Source organism: Stenella coeruleoalba, assembly GCF_951394435.1.
Source record: "Stenella coeruleoalba genome assembly, chromosome: 12".
NCBI lineage: Eukaryota > Metazoa > Chordata > Mammalia > Artiodactyla > Delphinidae > Stenella > Stenella coeruleoalba.
Genome location: NC_137158.1, coordinates 13335906 through 13355410, shown reverse-complemented (window position 1 = coordinate 13355410; position 19505 = coordinate 13335906). Strand labels below are relative to the sequence as shown.

Below are 19505 nucleotides of genomic sequence, written 5' to 3'. Positions count from 1 at the left end.
AGTACAATAGTAACCAATAGGTCTCTTTTCCCTAAAGAAGCCAGAAAAGGAAATGGAATTAGTATTTTACTTAATATTTTATAAGAATGTAAAACATAATTTAGAAAATGGACAACAAGCACCTCAAACTTAAAGAGACCAAAGCAGAGCTATTAACTTACTTCTCATTCCTCTGCCAGTCTACTCCATCTCAGTGAATGGAATCCCGCGCCCCCCTGCAACACCTCAAACCAAAACCCTAGGAGTCATCTTTGATTCCTCCCTTACTCTGATCCTCAATATGCAATGCATCAGGAAGTCCTGTAAGCTCTACATCCAAACGGATCTTCGATCTATCCACTCCTCTTCCCCAATTGCCACTGCTACCATCCTAATCCAAGCCCATCTATTTTTCAGACTGCTACAATACTCTCCTAACTAATACCCCTGCTTTTACTCTTGCTCTCCTCTCACTCACTCCAGGAGCAAAGCAGTTTTTTTTAAAACAAAGATAAACCGTATCATTACACTCCTTTGTCCCAAACTCTTCAATGACTTCCTACTTCTCAGAATCAAATAAAAATTCATGATCTTGCATGATCTGCTACCTCTCTTTCATATCACTCACTTCTTTGCTTGCTATGTTTCAGCCATAATGACCTCCTTTTTTTAAACAAATGGAATCCTATATCATCTTGGAACCTTTAGAGACATCATGCCCTCTGTCATACTCTAGTCCCACAGTTAAGGTATGACCTTAATACACGTGTGACCTCAGTAAGGCCTTTCTTGACTTTAACACTGTAAAATGGCTTTCTCATTCATCCACTGCTCTGTATTTTTCTTCCATAGCCTTTATCACACTATTATCACCCTGTTTATTTCACTAACAACAAATAAATATGCTCCACATGCAAGAAATATGATGGTGAAAAGAGAAAGCCATTGCTTTCACGGAGCTTATATTTTAATAGGACTAAAAAACATGAAGACATAAATTTATCATGTGAAACGTGCTACCATGAAAAATAAAACAGTTAAAGGGAATACCATGTGTTTGTACATGTGTGGCAGCATGACACTGTAAGTAGGTTGTCAGGTCTGAGCAGATCTAAATAAAGTGAAGAAGGAAACTATGTGGAAAAAATGGGGTAAGAGTGTTTTAAATGGATTAACTTTTACTTATTTATAAAAAGTCCCTCCCACTAAAATGTAAGTCCCATAAAGGCAAGGACCCTGTCTTATGCACTGCTGTATTCACCTTGGTAAAGTGCCTAGTACAGAGTAGGCCACTATAAATATTTGATGAATGAATATCTGGCAAGCTATATTGGAGTATTTTATCATTAAAAGTGTAAAGAACCAAAAGAATTAAATACAAAATATTAAACACAAAAAATACAAGTAGTACTAAATATCCTTCCATTTATTTCAAAAGATTCAGTACAGTATATGAAAAACTGAAATGCCTGCTCTCCCTTATGCTCATATTCTAAACAAGGTACCATTCACTTGCTTTCTGAGAATGCTGAAGGAGACATGGGGAAACTCAAGTTTAACCCCTAGAGCAATTCACAGACCCTTAAGTTAGAATAAACTAAAAGCAACAGTTTTAAATTTCACATTGGCCCTGTATCTGTTGGCCTTATTTATGCTCTTTCTATTCTCCCTATGTTCATCACATAGCACCACCTGTAACACAAGCTGCACCACTCTCAGCCCCTGACAGGTAACCATTCTGCCCAAACGAGAATGGAGAGAATAAAAGAAATATGAAGTGAACCCAGAAAAACTTGCAAGTTTTCCACACCTTCTTACCACAAATCTCATATAAAACTCTCATCACTTTTAAATAAAGGCTGGTTTGCACACAAGGTAAAATTTTGTTTTTGGCTCTGCTACACTCCAAGGAAGATTAAGAAAATTAAGGTTTCTTTTCCCACTCAGCTCCATTAGTACCCATTTGTTCATTAGCCTAATACTGAGTACCTACTGTGTTCCAGGCCCTGTTCCAGGTGCAGTTCATAAAACTGTAAACTCGGCATACCCACCCTTCCACACCCTCTTAGAGGACCTTGTACCACAGTGAAGTTGTACTTTCTTAATTCAGAAATGTTTCCAACTAGTTATCTTTAAAGTACTCCTTTTACCCCATATGAAATTCATCTTTGCAACATTATCCGAAGAGGAGTTAAATCTTTTTTTAAGTCACCGCACAGCAGATAGACCCACACTCATAAACCCGCTCTCCCAAACATATTTATAAACCTAATTACCGGCACAAACGGTGAATCCACAGTCGAATTACGCAATAAAGGTTGAGAGTTCCAGGTCCACAACGACAACGAAGTTAGCCGTATTTTAGGGATCCTTATATGTGGGCCAAGAGCCAATACTGTTACCCATTATCCCCAACAATAATAGATGGCTTTTCTTACTTACGACTAGCTTAGTCCGCCTGCAGCAAATGTTTAACTTTCCCTCACAAATGAATTAAAATGTAACCACTCAAACTTCGTCTATCACCTTGGGTGACTGTCCCAAAATTGACACTGAATCTCGTTCTCTTTTTTTCCGATAAATTGTTTTCTAAAATATCGTTAACAAAACACATTTCGTAAGATTACCTGACAGAGCCAGGCCTAATCTGAATGCTGGCTGCAAGAGGAAGCCTGAAGCTCCGCGAAAAAAGAAAGACGGGGACGGCGTATAAAACAAGCTCAGGAAACTACCTCTCCCCTCCCTACGTGGACTGGCCCCCGATTTCACCCAACCTTAGCGATTTGAAACTTTCCATGAACACCAAACGAGACCCGAGCGTAATCTGCTCTCATCCTTAGGCCACCACGGAGAAACCAAAAAAAGAAAAAACATGTCAAAGACACGCGTACACTCTCAAAGGACACGCATCAACTCCGGCTCCCGGCCGGTCCACCGATGCCCCCTCGGCCTCCCGGCCGAGCCCCTAGCTCGCACGGACTCGGACCCAGCGCGCCCGCCAGCGCCCCGGAGCCCCCCAAACCCAGCCGGCGCCCACACCTGCATAGCCGGGAATCAGGGGCCCACATTTTCCTGTAGTTCCCCACCCCCAGCCCCTCGAGGGCAGAAATTGATGTACCTTCTAGAAAAGTAATCTCCCCGGCGCTGCCGTCGCTCTTGCCAGCCGCCATCTTCCTCCTCCCACGCCGCCGCCTCCCTAATCCATGGCCCACACCGCCGCCGCGTTCGCCGGGATGAGGGGCCGCGCCGCAGGAGGTTAGCCGCCGCAGGGTTGCGGGCCTAAGACTCGGCCGTCAGGCGGGCGGCGCTCCCCCGTCCGGACGGGCCTACACAAAAGCAGGCCGGCTCCCGGGCCTATCCGCGGGCGGGCGGCGAGACCCGCGGCCTGGGCTCCTCAGGCTCCGCCGGGCAAACGCGAGCGGCGACGACGGCGACGGCGCTTCCCGGGCCCGGTGCCTCTCGGCCCGCGACTCCCCATCCACCGCCCGCCCAGGCCGCCCGAGAAGCTTCCCCTAGCGGCGGGCCCGCAGGAAGAGAGTCTGAGGGCGAGCACACAAACACGCCTCCCTCAGTCCCGGGCCGTAAAATGGCCGCACCCCCCGCCCCGGGTTTGTGAGGTCTCCGCGACCGTCAGGCGCCCCCGGGCCCTCCGCTCCTTTCAGCAGCCGCAGCCACAGCCGCCGCCGCTAAGGCCGTCCGCCCACCCCGCCCAGACGCGAATGTATCAGCCGAGACCTCTGCGACTGTCCATGTGGACAGTGGTGGGTCTCCTCCGCCACCGCCTCGCGTCCGTCGCCACAGCAGCGCCAGCCGCCGCTCCTCCCCCACGGTTGCCGCTGACGCCACAACGCGCTCTCCCCCCCGCCCCCCCCCGCCCCCACCCCGCCGCCGACCCTGTCGCCCCCAGCGCGGCTCGCCCTCAGGAGCCCGAGCTCGCTCCCGGGCGGAGCGGGCTGCGGCGCCGGCCGCCTGGCCCTCTGTAGCACCGGCCCAGCACGGTGCCGGCTCGGCCCGCACACGTTTGGTCCGACCTCGGGAGCGCCCGCCGAGGTCCCCATGGCAGACCTGGGCTTCCGGGCTGGGCCGGCGATGCATTCGGCTTCTGTGGCACCACGATGGCCTGAGAAATGTTCCGAGTTCATATTCCTCTGAGGAGGCCTTCGGTTTAAACCGTAGCCAATTGAAGAGAAAAGGTAGAGTGAGGTAGCGCGATCACATGTGGGGAAAATGATTGTGGTCTTCATTCATTTTTAAAGAAGTTTTCAAAATAATTCATCAGGGAGGATTCTACAGTACCCTTTGGATGACAGTGTAAAAAAAAAAAGTCCGGTCCTTTAATGTGCCTGAGACTTCAAAGCCCGTCCCCCGTCTTACAAGTCAGGCCTTGTAATTGCAGGTGACTATGTCATGTACGTTTTTCTTTTCCTTCTTTGCTTTTCTTTTTACTTTCTTTTTTCCTTTTAATTACAAAGATGACACGTTCATTAATGAAAATTTGGAAAATACAGAAAAGGAAAGAGGTCTTGCATGGTCCCACCACGAAACTCAACTCCTTCCTGTGTAGTCCTCTAATTAAATACTTTTCTTAAATCCCTCACTATCCCTACTTAAAAAACAAAAATTTATGCTCCATACCCATGAAAATTCAACAGCAATTAAAATGATACAGATAAACTATGATTTAGTGCAATCTTTGAGGAATGAACTAACTAGTTTAATTGTCCTGTTAACCAAGGCATAAGTTGCAAACCTTTTTGTTTAAAACTTCTTTTAAAATCTTTTCCTAAAATGAACTAATAACCTTTACTGATTTAGTAAGAGTAATATAATGAATATAATTTATCATTTGCTATTTTTGTTGCTTGAGGATATTGAGTGATATTGTTTCACTTTTTTTTTTTTTTTTTTTTTTTTGCGGTACGCGGGCCTCTCACTGTTGTGGCCTCTCCCGCTGCGGAGCACAGGCTCCGGACGCGCAGGCTCAGCGGCCATGGCTCACGGGCGCAGCCGCGCCGCGGCATGTGGGATCTCCCCGGACCGGGGCTCGAACCCGAGTCCCCTGCATCGGCAGGCAGACTCTCAACCACTGCGCCACCAGGGAAGCCCCTGTTTCGCTTTTAAGTGAAAAACAAACTAATATTTTTTTAAATTATAAATTAATATACCCTCAAAATAACAAATTTCTTGTAATAGTCAATTTCTACCAGGCACCTTCAGTGTCAACATTTATAAATTAACAGTCAAGTTTTCAGGTGACCAGGGTTGGATTTTTACTTTCCTGGGTCTTAGGCGCTTTTGTCTTCATAGGCCCTTCCTCTGTAAGAAATATATTAAAAAAATTTTTTTCACAGCCATCAATATTTATTTTTTTATAAGTTCACATTCATAACCATGTTTCCCACTATGAAATTAACAAAAAAAAGTTAAAGATAATACTTAAAGTTGGTGAGGATGCTGTGAGGTGAACATTCTCATTCACTCATGCTATTAATTTAAAGGAGAACCAACTACCTGGAAAGCAATTTGGCAAAAATGTATCAAGTGTTTAAAAGTCCTATTCCATTGGTCTCTATTATATATGCATTTATAAGCAGAGCAAAAAGACAGTCTCCCAGCCCCACCTCACCCCCAAAAAGCCAAAGTGTTAACGGTGGTTATATCTTGCAGATAATAGGTAGTTTTAAATTTGGAATTATGTATATTTTTTATTTAATTTTTTAAATTGAGGTGTAGTTGATTTATAATATTAGTTCACAACACAGTGATGCAAAATTTTTGTCGATTATACTGTTTACAGGTATTATAAAATATTGGCTATATTCCCTGTGCTGTACAATATATCCTTGTAGCTTATTTATTTTATACATAGAAGTTTTTACCTCTTGATTCCTAGACCTTATCTTGCCCCTCCTCCTTCCCTCTCCCTACTGGTAAACATTAGTTTGTTCTCTATATCAGGGGTCCCCAACCCCCCGGCCGTGGACCAGTACTGGTTCGTGGCCTGTTAGGAACCGGGCCTCACAGCAGGAGGTGAGCGGCAGGTGAGCGAGTGAAGCTTCATCTGCCGCTCCCCATTGCTCCCCATCACTTGGATTACCACCTGAACCTTGCCCCTCACCTCCCTGTCCATGGAAATATTGTCCTCCACGAAACAGGTCCCTAGTGCCCAAAAGGTTAGGCAGGGACCGCTGCTCTGTATCTGTGAATCTGTTTCTATTTTGTAATATTCATTCATTTGTTACATTTTTTAGATTCTACATATAAGTGATACAATATCTCTCTTTCATTGTCTGACTTATTTCACTAAGCATAATGCCCTCCAAGTCCATCTGTGTTGTTGCAAATGGCAAAATTTCATTCTTTTTATGGCTGAGTAGTATTCCATTGTGTGTACATATATATACACACATACAATGAAACACTATATATATGATATATATGTAGTATATGTATAGATGTCCATGTCCATTCATCTTCTTTATCCATTCATCTGTTGAATCTGTTGATGGACACTTAGGTTGCTTCCATACTGTGGCCATTGTAGATAATGGTGCTATGAACGTTGCGGTGCATGTATCTTTTTGAGTTAGTGTTTTTATTTTCTTCAGATGTACACCCAGGAGTGGAATTGCTGGATCATGTGGCAGTTTTATTTTTAGTTTCTTTGAGAAACGTCCATACTGTTTTCCATAGTGACTGCACCAATTTACATTCTCACCAATAATGTACAAAGATCACCTTTTCTCAGCATCCTTGCCAACATTTATTTGTGATCTTTTTGATGATAGCCATTCTGACTGGTATGAGGTGATATTGTGGTTTTGATTTGCATTTCTCTAAACTAGCGATTATTGAGCATGTTTTCATGTGCTTATTAGCCATCTGTATGTCATCTTTGGAAAAATGTCTATCAGGTCTTCTGCCCATTTTTTGATTGGATTGTTTGTTTTTTTGATATTGAGTTGTATGAGCTGTTCATATATTTTGGATATTAACTCCTTATTGGTCATATCATTTGCATATATGTTCACCCATTCAATAGGCTGTCTTTTCATTTTATTGATGGTTTCCTTTGCTGTGCAAAAGCTTTTAAGTTTAATTAGGTCCATTTGTTTATTTTTGCTTTGGGTTCCTTTGCCTTAGCAGAGATAGAACCAAAAAAATATTGCTACAATTTATATCAAAGAGTATTCTGCCTGTGTTTTCTTCCAGGTGTTTTATGGTTTCCAGTCTTACATTTCAGTCTTTAATCCATTTTGAGGTTTTTGGTTTTTGTATATGGTATGGATAATGTTCTAATTTCATTCTTTTACATTTAGCTGTTCAGTTTTCCCGGCACCACTTATTGAAGAGACTGTCTTTTCCACATTGTATATTCTTGCATCCTTTGTTGCTCATTAATTGACCATAAGTGCATGGGTTTATTTCTGGATTCTAGCCTGTTCCATTGATCTATGTGTCTGTTTTTGTGTCAGTACATATTGTTTTTGATTACTGTAGCTTTGTAGTATAGTCTGAAGACAGGGGAGCATGATACCTCCAGCTTTGTTCTTTCTCAAGATTGCTTTGGCTCAAGTTCATTAATTTTAAAACTGCTTTGGTATAAAGATACAATCCAGTCTGGCTTCACAATTATATATTTATTATTGTCACTATGTTAATGTTTTTCTGACTTTAGGAGGAATAATATTAAAACATTTTTCATGAGTCTATATTTTTTCCTTATTTTGAGGAATTAGGATTTACTCTCTTAACTTTCATATATAACATACAGCAGTGTTAATTATATTTATCATGTTGTACATCCCTAATACTTATTTATCTTATAACTGGAATTTTCATAAGCCTTTAAAAGTATCACAGGCCTAAGACACTGTTCCTCCTGTGCCTGATGGATAACAGCCCTGTAGGTGATTGCTGGATCCCTTAATGTTCATTAATGGAAATGATCACATAAAAATCATGTCTAGCTTAACTCTAAGGCAAGTGCATAAGAATCATCTGGAGAGCTTATAAAAAAGTTTCCTGGGCCCCATCTCAGGCCATCTAATTCAGTAGGTTTAGGTAGGGCCCATGAATTTGCATTTCTAATAAGCTCAAAGGTGATGCTGCTGCTGCTGATTTGAGAACCAGTGCTTGGAGTAATTAAGTGTTTCATTCATGCCAAGGCATTGCTCCCTGTATGATTTTCGAGGTATATTATCAAGATCTCATAACCAACATTTACTGAACATCTACTGTTATGTTTATTTTATAAGTAGAAACTGAGACCCAATACACTAAATAACTTTTTGAGGTGACTCAGCTAGAAAAGTTTAGAGCTGAGATTTGAGCCCAGGTCCATCTAGACTCCAGAGTTCATACTCTCTTATCATTATCCTGTGGTAATGATCCCAGAGGTAGAATATAATCAGTGGTCTTAGAAGCAAACTTTGAAACATGAAATAATGCATAAAAATGGTAAAGAAATGTATTTCCTAGATCATCATTGCTGTATTTCCCCTGTTTATTGGAGTTTGCTGATGGCTTGCTTCTTTCTGGCTGTTTATGCCTCAGTTCTTACTTCCAGTTAATAATGGGCAAAACACTGTAGTAATGGCTTGCAACATAATTTCCTGAGAGTACTGTTCTGTAATGCTGACTCCCAACTAAAGCTGATTAGGGTTTTGCATTTTTCATTAACTTCACTTTGCAATTTGAACTACTTCATCTCTTCTGCAGGCCAACAAATTTAATCTTTACAGCACAAAGCAAGTATGGGTTAACTTGCACTCAGAGTTTCGGACTCTAAACATCTTCACCTTTTGAGGTTAAAAGTCTCATTTTATAACTAGCTTTCTCATCCATTTTTCTTAATATTGGCTCATTATAAATATAAACACACAAGATAATTACTTCCTCTTTCTCCATCCGTGTGCGTGTATATATGTGTATGTGTGTTTCTTATTCCTTTTCTTTCTCTGAATCTTTTTTTCCTCAAGAACATAGTCTAATACAAATGTAAGCTATTTTCTAAAGTTGTGTTTTTCAAGAAGATGCTTTGGTGACCTCAAAGTTTACCAAATCTTTTCCCCCACCCCAGTGTAAAGGGACCACAGTGTTTTCACCAATCACACAGACATAATAAAATATGTACCAAAAGGTATATTACAAGGATAGAGAAATGATCAAAAACATTATGCAGCATCCATATAATGAAATGCTTTGCAGCTATTTAAAACAGTGAAGTAGATCTATTTGTACTGATTAGGAAAGTATCCATGATTAATTGAAAAGAAAAAGCAAATTCCAGGCCAGTTTGATTTCATTTTTAAAAAGCAAATTTATAAGTCTGTATAGCTAATCTGTGTAGCATAGGCTCTTCTGGAGGAAAGAGATTAGAGGGTTGATATGGAGGACTTTGTCTTCTTTTTTACGGAATTTTAAATAGTTTTTGGATTGTAGGTAACTTGCTTTCTTCCTAGTGTTTTTCAGTATTTTCAAATAATTTTAAGCTAACAAATAAAGCTATATTTTTAAGGCATTTTCCTCAAAACTTGAAAGTTTAACAGTATTATCTTACCGTTTTCATAAAAATACATGTTTTCTAGAAATAAAAATATGGTCATTGTAGACTTGCCCAGTTTGTATATTTTTCTTCATGGGCAACATCCTTGAAGTTTTAAAATTTTAGGTGTGAAAACAAAAGAGTTCTATAATCTTGGAAGTGGGAAAACTATTTTATATATCAGTCAGAATTGAATTCTGGACAACTGCAGTTGATTCCTCTATTTTCTATTTCTTTATTATTATGAACATGAAAAAACCATTTATTAAAGGTGTAGAACTTATATGGTGGCTATTAAGCCTATAATACAGGCATGTACTACAACCTTGCTTTTGATTATTAGAAAAAAAAATAGGACTTCCCTGGTGGCACAGTGGTTAAGAATCTGCCAGCCAATGCAGGGGATGTGAGTTCGATCCCTGGTCCGGAAAGATCCCATGTGCCACAGAGCAGCTAAGCCCGTGTGCCACAATTACTGAGCCCACACGCCACAACTACTGAAGCCCACGTGCTCTAGGGCCCATGTGCCACAACTACTGAGCCTGCGTGCTGCAACTACTGAAGCCCACGTACCTAGAGCCTGTGCTCTGCAACAAGAGAAGCCACCACAATGAGAAGCCCGCACACCACAACAAAGAGTAGCCCCCGCTCGCCACAACTAGAGAAAGCCAGCGTGCAGCAACAAAGACCCAATGCAGCCAAAAAAAAAAAAAGCAAATAGTATAATATTATTAAGAATAGATACCAGCCATTAGCCATAATGTGACAAATTGGAGATTACATTCTTATGAAATCATTTCATTTGGTTAGGAGGTTATGTCAGGCCTTTAATGAGGAATTACTTAAAGAATGTTTATGATTATCTCCTCTTGGGAAAAACTCATAATTTAGTTTGGAATGGAATGCATTATATAGTAAATTAGAGAATATTTTATACCAGTCAGCACCTCATGTCCACGAAAGTATTTTATTTTCTACATATTACTGAACTTTGTAATCCTAAGCAAGAGAGTTAGGTTTGGTTCTGTGAATGGGTCTTCACTATGCAAAGGCCCTTGCCTCTTATGTAACAAAGATGGCAGAGTAGGACAAGTTCCTGCTTCTGATAGACAGGAACAGGCTAGGGTGCATTATGTAAACTCTGGACTATAGCTATAAACACCAGTGCTGAGACCCTACCTTGCCTCTCTAGCCCCTTTCCCCAGAGAGGGCTTTGTGGATGACTTATGGACAAGGCATGGTCCTGAAGGAGCCATTAACACCATGGAAGTAGCCATTTCTGTCTACCCTGGGGTGACTGTGTGGACTGGGAAAGATGTCTACCCAGAGGCAGGGCATGAAAGAACAGCAGAACAGGAAGTTGGTGCCACTTCCTTCATACCTGCTGTTGTCAATAAATCAGCTCACCTAAGAAAAATATAAGTCCCTGATCTATTTCTTTTAAGTCATGTGGATAGGATAGTCTGCCTTTGGTGTCTTTAATAGATTTAGAATCTGTCTGGAATATGTGGGTTTTAGAAATGAACTAGAAATATGTGGGCTCATATCCCTAAGAAATTTTTAAAATTGCTATAATTATGTAAAATCTTCTGCAGTAATACCATAATGAGAGAAAAAGAATACTGGCCCACAGTTCAACCTGCTACTCTAGTATTATTGAGATAGTTGACCCATTTCTATAAAACATCATAGGAATCTCTACCTTCCCTCAAAATGGCAGAAAAATTGAACCTAATATAAAACTAGATACAACATTTAATAGGCATTCAATAAATATTTGCTGAATTATCTTATAATTTGTCTCTTCATTTTCTGGAGTCTGGACCTATTATAGGTTTGGTAGGTTGTAGCCAAGCTTACTGGACTGGAATTTCAGTAGGCTTAGTGGTGCACTAGGAGGTGAACATTTTTTCTCATACGGTAATAGGATCAGTCCTTGAGCACTGACTTGGCCTCTCCTTTGTGGCAGAACTTAGGACATACCTCTGTGAGGAAAAAGAGAAGAATCAGGGGACCCCATCCACTCATTTGTACCATTATATCTTGTTTAATCTTTGCATTTCTTTTTACTCTTTTAATAGTAAAATAAAGTGAAATCAAACTTAGTGAAGTCTAGGTCATCAGTCTCAGCAGTCTTCCAACCTAAGTGGCTTTGTGGGCATACACAAAACCTAGTATTCTTCTGAATACCTGCTATAATCATCAGGAGATTTCTCTAACCTAATAATAGATTTAAAACACTAGATTATAGGGAATTCCCTGGTGGTCCAGTGGTTAAGACTATGTGCTTCCACTGCAGGGGGCGTGGGTTCGATCCTTGGTCTGGGAAATAAGATCCCGCATGCCACACGAGGTGGCCAAACATAAAAAACAAGAAGAAGAAGAAAAAAAAAAAAAAACCCACTAGAGTGTAATATGAAATAATTTTATCAATTAAATAATTTTCTATTAAGTTTATAGAAGAACTTTTCCTAATCCTGTATAGCTAAATATACTCACTTTATCCTCACAATTCCAGGCAAGTCATGTATTTTGTTTTGTTTTTCTAAATTAAAAATCAAATAAGTTGTGTCTTCTTCAAATTTGTGTCAATGTCACAAATAGATTTTAGGGTCCTAGACCCTGAGGGTGCCTCAACAAGGTCCATTTCCACCTTGTCTCAATGGCTTTGGGGATGACCCCCTCCAAGGTGTGCTTGATTTGTGTAACTCAGGCTAATTCCACTCACCCTGGCATAGTGATTACTTCAGATAAACCTATCTAGTTCTGAAAATACACGTTGATAAAGGTGAGAAGTTCTCTTTCATAATTAAGAAAAGGATCCAAAGACCATTAACATAATCTTGACAAGTTGGCGAACTTTAGCAGTTCATATTTATTATATTAGTCTGTTTCAGAGTGTGAACTTTGTAATATAGTCCTCTTTAAACACCGTGTAGAATAAGTGTATTGATTAAGGTTGGAGACAACAAAGTAGAAGTACAGAAAGAGTGAAAAGTTTTGGAGAAGAAAGATCATATAAATGATTGTTTTAGCTGCAAGCAACTGGTAGCGGTCATTTTCTTCTGAGAAGAGTACTAAGGTGGAAGGGAGATTTACCTTTTACCATATATCCTTTTCTACTTTTTGATTTTGTATCAAGAATTTTGTATCAAGATACATTTGTATCAAATGTATCTTGTGTATACATTACCTAATAAAAAGGAACTTTGAATTGATGGTGTTATAGTCATCTGAAAAGTTCTCTGGACACTTTTATAGTTCTCAACCTCCTAAATTGCTGTCTTGCGCACATGACAATAATGTTACCGAGCCAATGCCCCTGGGTGTTTGTTTATTTCAGTTGTCAGTCTGTAGTAGTAGGTTTGTAATGATTCATGCACATTGCCTTTCCTTCTTTAACAAGTACAACCATCATCAATCCTCACATTCAAAATTATACTCTTGCCTCTATTTTTTAAAGAAAACCTCATCTCAATCTGACCGTATTTAAACTGTCCAAGAATGCTTATGTTTAACATTTTTGAATGCCACCATGTCAAATTTTGACAAAAGCATAGCTGATGCTAAAACGATGACATTATATTCTATTTAAAACTTCAGCCTTTATTCTGAAAGTATAATAAATACAAAGGAGATATGATCAACTAACATCAAATAGCTACAGTTCGGAAGCAACTAATTTGTAAGTTAGTTAAGAGCAGGAAATATTTTTAAAGATTTCTTTATGCCCCCTACAGTATAGTATCTTGAACATAGAAGGTACTTAATTAATAGTTGTTCATTGGACTTGATGAACCAAAGATTCTAACATTAAAACACCAGAGGATTCTGAATACACGCTTATTTTAGGTAATCGTGCTGTTAATGGAGGTGAGGTGGTAACATTTAACGTGCAGCTGCTGAGGTCAAGTTTCCTCTGCTACTCAATGTGTGCAAAACAACAAGTGTTCTGTATTTTTCAGGTATTTCTAACACTTTTTGTTATGTTATTTTAACTTTTAGTCACCAAAATTAAACTCCTAGCCACAAAATTATTTTAAATATGTAGTGTGTCTGTGAAACAAACTCAGAAGAATCCTAAATCATGATGTAATACTATACTGATTTCAAGTACTAACCACCCTGCCTGCTTGCCTTCTTGTGTATGGTTTTATTTACATATTCTTATTGTATTTATTGTAATTTAATCTTTGTTTTAAAAAAATTCAGCCATACTTCTTACTTAATGTGTGTTACCCATGAGCTTTAAATACACAAAGATGCTGGAATCCCTTATGAACTTCCCTATATCCGTGACAGATTATAAGAGATGACGTAGTAGTATAGTAGGGTCTTTTGGTATTTTGCAAAACACACCCATTTAAATGGCTTGAAGTGAGAGCCTTTATGTGATTCAGTCCATGCTGTAACGTGTCCTGTTACAGGATGATTCGGAATACACATAGATATGTATAAACCAACACCAAATATCTTTCAGACTCAAGGCTGTTGGGGTTATTATTACTGGTACTGATGTGGTTTTTATTACTAATGTGATTAATGTGATCATTCTCTCAAATATTCATGGCTGAGTAGAACAATAGATGATCAGCTTTCAGTGCATGAAGAATGCGCTTTGGTTGGCAGACACCAGCATTACCTCACCCAACATATGAAATTTCTTCAAAGAAATAATCTTACTATTTGCTAACAAGTTAATGGGATTTGTTGTTATTATTACTGACTGGTATTCTACAGTACTTCTATGAATTTTAAATCAATACTCTATTAATAGTTTCTTAATGATCATAAATGCATCAGAGGTTTTTTCCTTTGTTTTAATACCTGTGGTGATGTTTGGCCCACACTGACCAGCACTAAATTCTGGTAAATTACCACTGGCCAGGATGTGATCTCTCTTCTTTAGAGTTCTGGAACTTTAATAATCACAGCTTTCAAATAACTGGTTTACTCTAGCCAAGCACTTAGTAGGTCAGTGTGTGTGTGTGTGTGTGTGTGTGTGTTAGAAGATCACTTTATTAATTTTTAAAATATCAGTGTTTCCATCGGCTGGATTACCTGTATCTGTTATCTGGCACCCATTCGCTGGTACCAAAGTAACCAAGAAATCATATAATGTTGCTTGGTAAATATGAAGCAGAGTTAGGGGAGTTTGGTACTTAAGAGAGATTTTCCCTTCCAGCTGTGGTAGGTCCAGATAAATGAGCCCTCCTTCATTATCAAACACACCTTTCCAGCCCCTGTCCTCTTATCTACCATATGCAGAATTTCTCTTTTCTTTTTATAAATTCTAGATGAAAATCCAGTTTTGCTTTTCAATTCTGTTTTCTATTTTCAATATGCATACTTAAAAAGAATCAGTGACACTCCTTTACTAATTCAGAGTTTAACATAAGAGTAATGAAGCAAAAGGAGGCTCTCGTGCTTCAGCGTGGGAGTGGTGTTACATTTCAAGTGCAGCTCCAAAAGAAATTCCAATCTTTTTTTTTTAAAAGATTTAATTTTTTATTTATTTTTGGCTGCTTTGGGTCTTTGTTGCTGCACGTGGTCTTTCTCTAATTGTGGGGAGCAGGGGCTACCCTTCCTTTCGGTGCCCGGGCTTCTCCTTGCGGTGGCTTCTCTTGTTGCAGAGCATGGGCTTTCGGCGTGCTGGCTCCAGTAGTTGTGGCACGTGGGCTCAGTAGTTGTGGTGCACAGGCTTAGTTGCTCCGCAGCATGTGGGATCTTCCTTGACCAGGGCTCAAACCCGTGTCCCCTGCATTGGCAGGCAGATTCTTAACCACTGTGTCACCAGGGAAGTCCCCCTAAAAGTCTCTTGATTGCCACTTTCCTCCTAGCTTCTGGAGCACAAGCCACGTGCTCCCAGAAGCATGCCATCCCCTGAGAACTGTAGTTCTTTCTAGACCTTTCTTTTCCACTCCTAAGGGACGAAGGAAGAATCTTAAGTAGGCAGTCCCTGAAAGTTTTGTGGAAGCAGTTTGGGGGAAAAGGAAAGAAGGAAGCTGTGCATCCCCTATGTTAATAATTTTAATCTTGTCACATATACAAGACAATAAGAGAGCCCCATTATTTGTGGGGATTATGGGAACCGCCTTGATTTTAGAAAATGTGATGCAATGATTATTTACACTCAAAGAAGTATACCTACCTGACCTAAATAGTCTGTCTTTTTCCTCAAATACCAGTTAGGGTCTCTCTTCACCAGCAGTCCTCTGACTAGTAACTTTCTAAAACTTTTATGGTTGAGGGTGCTTCAATAGCTGAAGAGCGAGCATTGTATGAATTATGTCCCTCTCACTTACATACCTTCATAGCCTTTGTACTCTGCATACAAATCTGGGAAAGAGCATTTCGTCCTATTTATTTTTAGCTAATATTGTTTAAAAATTACTTCCTAATCATTTTTTCAAAATACTTTATTATTAAATTGTTTTCATTCATGAAAATTTGAAAATAAAAAAAGCAGAAAAAACCCATTTATATTTCAACACTCAAAGGCAAGCAGGAACTGTTCTCATGCTCTCTTGTTCTCTCTCTCCTCTCCTTTTCTTCCTCTCTTTGTCTCGCCCTCCTTTCCTTTCTCTCTTAACATGCTTTTATGAACCCATAGATGGAACCATATTATAAATACAGTTTTGTTATATTTAACTTAATTTATTAATATAACCTAACCTTAATATAACCTAAGCATTTCCCATTTATTCCGCATTTGTCTATTTCTTCGAAATAATATACTACATTTTAGTAACTTTCCTTTAATTAGGCATTTAGAATGAATTTTTCCAGTCTTTTGCTCTCATACTGTGGGCACCGGCTCCCCTGGAACACCACCAACATAACCTGGTCATAAGGCAAAGCTGAATGTATTGCTTCCCTCTGTAAAGGAGACCATTCATTACCTTGACAGAACCTTAGGAGCATCTCAGAAGGATGAGGGCAAAGTTGGGATATTTATTAGTCTTTTTTGGGGATCTGATGTAAAGCAGGTCTTTGAATAAGAGAGCTTGACTAAGACAGGGTAAGAATCATATAATAGTTAAGGATTGATTGGAGGACAGGCCAGGCAAAGGCTTTGAGGCTAAGGTTTTGGAGACTGAAAGAGAAAACCAAGGTAAGAGTCTACCACAAATATTATCTTGGTTTTTGATGTAGAAGTGTTGCTTTTTAAATTACTGCATTTCTTTGACTAGTTGTAAGGACAGTTTTGTAACTTATTTTGGGGTAATTTTGTTTTTTCATTTGAGAATTACTGGCTGATATCATTTGCAATTTTCTTACTGATTTGTATGAACTTTTTGTAAAGTTAATGAAATAGCCCCTTCCTTGTCATTTTTGCTGTTAAAATACTTTTTCCAGTCCGCTACTTTCTTTTGTATCTCAGTTAATTTATCTAGGTGCATATGTATAATATTTTTATATTTTCAATATTATGTTCCTTCTGTATTTAATAAGCTTCATCAGATGTTTGACAAATCTTTACCTTTATTATCTAAGTTTTTTTCTTCTTTGGTTTTGATTTCTTAAGGTTTTAATATTTAATCTATTTTAATTTTATTTGCAAATAGAGGATGAGGTGAACACTTAAATTGGCTTCTTAAAAAAATTCACAAATTTCCATTATTTCCTTAATATTTTTCTCCTTTCTCATTGATTTGTAATTCCTCCTTTATCTTATATTAAATCCAATAACAAGGTCTATTTCTGTACTCTCTGTTTTCTTCCATCAATGGTCTTTTATTCCAATGTTACCACTATACCTTTAAGATTATTGTTATTCTGTTATATAAGACATTTGAATTATTGGTAACACTATTTTTCCCCATCATTGCTTTCTATTCTCACCTAATCATAATATATGATTTTCAAGATCATATTTTTTTAAGTTCTGATATAAGTATCCCATTAGAATGTTGACTGGAATTATTAAATCTATGGGGAAAATGGAAAACATGAAGTTTCAAGTTAACAAAAAATGTTTTTTTTAAGAAAATGGCGGGTTTTTTTGAGAACCTTCTAAAAAAACTACTAGGCTTTTAAAATATGTTTCCTTTTTATTCCCCAAATGGCACCTGCTGTGCAGTTTTACTGCCAGCTAGAATGTTGTTTTCAACTTCCACGGGAGGTTTTTTCTTTCACTCAATCTGCAGGCTCTTTTTTCTATTGTATTTGCCAGCATGACATGTACGGTGAAGTATATTTTATCACATATTGCGTATATACAGAATTATTGCATGTGTATTACATACACACTGAAGTAAACTGTATTTACATTGATTTTTATATTCTCTGGACAGTTTTACTGTAAATAAATACAACGTTTTATCACTTCGTTTACTTTTTCCTTTTTAAAAATTTTACTTATGGTATTCTTTTGGCCTTTGATTTTGGTCAGTGACCTTTAAGAAAAAACAAGAAGAAAAATATATTTTACCCCTTTTCTACTATAACTAAGGTCTCCACAGGCACTGTCTTAAGTGTGAACTGGGTCATTGCTCGCTGAGGAAAGAATAGTCTGAATATAGCTCCATCGAAGGAAATTTTAAAACATGCCTTTATACTGATACTTACAATTCTAATTCAGCACATCAAGGCTATTTCTGGTCTTCTCCCTTTCCATGTATGTAAGTACCTTCCCCAACAGTGAGAAATCTGGCTCTCATTATTTTCAAAGCTAACTGCTGATTGTTTCAATCAATTTATTTTCTCATTGTATCAATCTCCCAATCTCAATGTCATGGACCTACCATGTCCACGCAACCACCCGCCATCCCAGCCCTGCATGTTTTGGTGCTGGTGTGCACACTGCGCACCGCTGAGAGCCTCCTGGTGGCTTCCCCCTCCCTGCTTCACACTCTGTCTCCTTGGGCGCTGGCGGGTACATCCTCCTTCACCTCCTCGTCACCCTGAATGCAGAAGGGAAGGGGAAAATAGGCAAAGATTAGGAAGAGGAAGGAACAGGAAAGGAAGTGAGCAGGAAGGGAAAGGAGGGAAGAGAAAGGAGAGAGTCTAGGGTTTTCATTTGATTTTTAAGAGAAAGAGTGAGTAATTAGATCCTTAAATAAACAGGACTCCTGATGACTCCAAAGGTTCTGGCAATAAATGAAACTCCAGTACTTGCAGCTTACCCTGTGTAAAATTTTCTGTCTTACAACTTTATTATGTTGTTTGAGTGCAGCATTTGGGCAAGGAGCACACTTTTGGTTCTTCTTGGCTAGTGTTTCTCCTTGAGCTCTCATTTACTGAGGCTTGATTGTTAGGTGGACAAGGGAACAACAGCTGGGCTGCCATAGTACAGAGGCTTTCTTCTCTAATCTGCTCTGGAATGAACTGACCTACACTCAAGAATTTGTACTCCCTGAAACATTTTCCCTTCTTCCCTCCCTCCTTCCCTCCCTCCCTCCCATCCTTTATTCCTTTGTTTTTTAGGCAGAAAGACATTCATTACTTGACACAAATTATTTTTTTAATACATCAAAATAAATCAAAGATTCTGTTATATCCAGTAAGATGAGCAAAAAGTGTGACTATTCCTAAATATTAGAATCTATATAATTTGACCTAGTATAAAAGCAATTTTTAAAAGGCAATAAATATTTGACGGTTTTTTAGTGAATTTTCATTTGAGAAGGAGTTTTTTAAAAAGCTTGAGGGGGACTTCCCTGGTGGAGCAGTGGTTAAGAATCCGCCTGCCCAGAAATAGAGACACAGATGTAGAGAACAAACGTATAGACACCAAGGGGGGAAAGTGGCGGGGGTGGGTGGTGGTGGGATGAATTGGGAGATTGGGATTGACATGTATACACTGATATGTATAAAATGGATAACTAATAAGAACCTGCTGTATAAAAAATAAACAAAATTCAAAAAAGAAAAAAAATCTGCCTGGCAATGCAGGGGACACGGCTTCAAGCCCTGGGCTGGGAAGATCCCACATGCCGCGGAGCAACTAAGCCCGTGTGCCTACAACTACTGAGCC

The 19505-nt window shown here is 39.2% G+C and overlaps 1 protein-coding gene across 6 annotated transcripts in view; it reads right to left on the bottom strand.

Moving 5' to 3' along the window:
* The window catches only part of SENP6 (SUMO specific peptidase 6), a 102617-nt gene extending 98788 nt beyond the window's left edge, over positions 1 to 3829 (bottom strand). For 3 of the 6 annotated variants that reach the window (XM_079939918.1, XM_079939920.1, XM_079939921.1), the window contains exon 1: positions 3098 to 3682. In XM_079939918.1, the coding sequence (XP_079796044.1) occupies positions 3098 to 3149 (52 nt within the window). In that variant the 5' untranslated portion in view covers positions 3150 to 3682. Of the gene's footprint in view, positions 1 to 2255; positions 3071 to 3097; positions 3683 to 3714 lie in introns of those variants that run through there. The other 3 variants (XM_079939919.1, XM_079939922.1, XM_079939924.1) reach the window with 3 other exon arrangements.
* Between the last annotated feature and the right edge of the window lie 15676 nt (positions 3830 to 19505).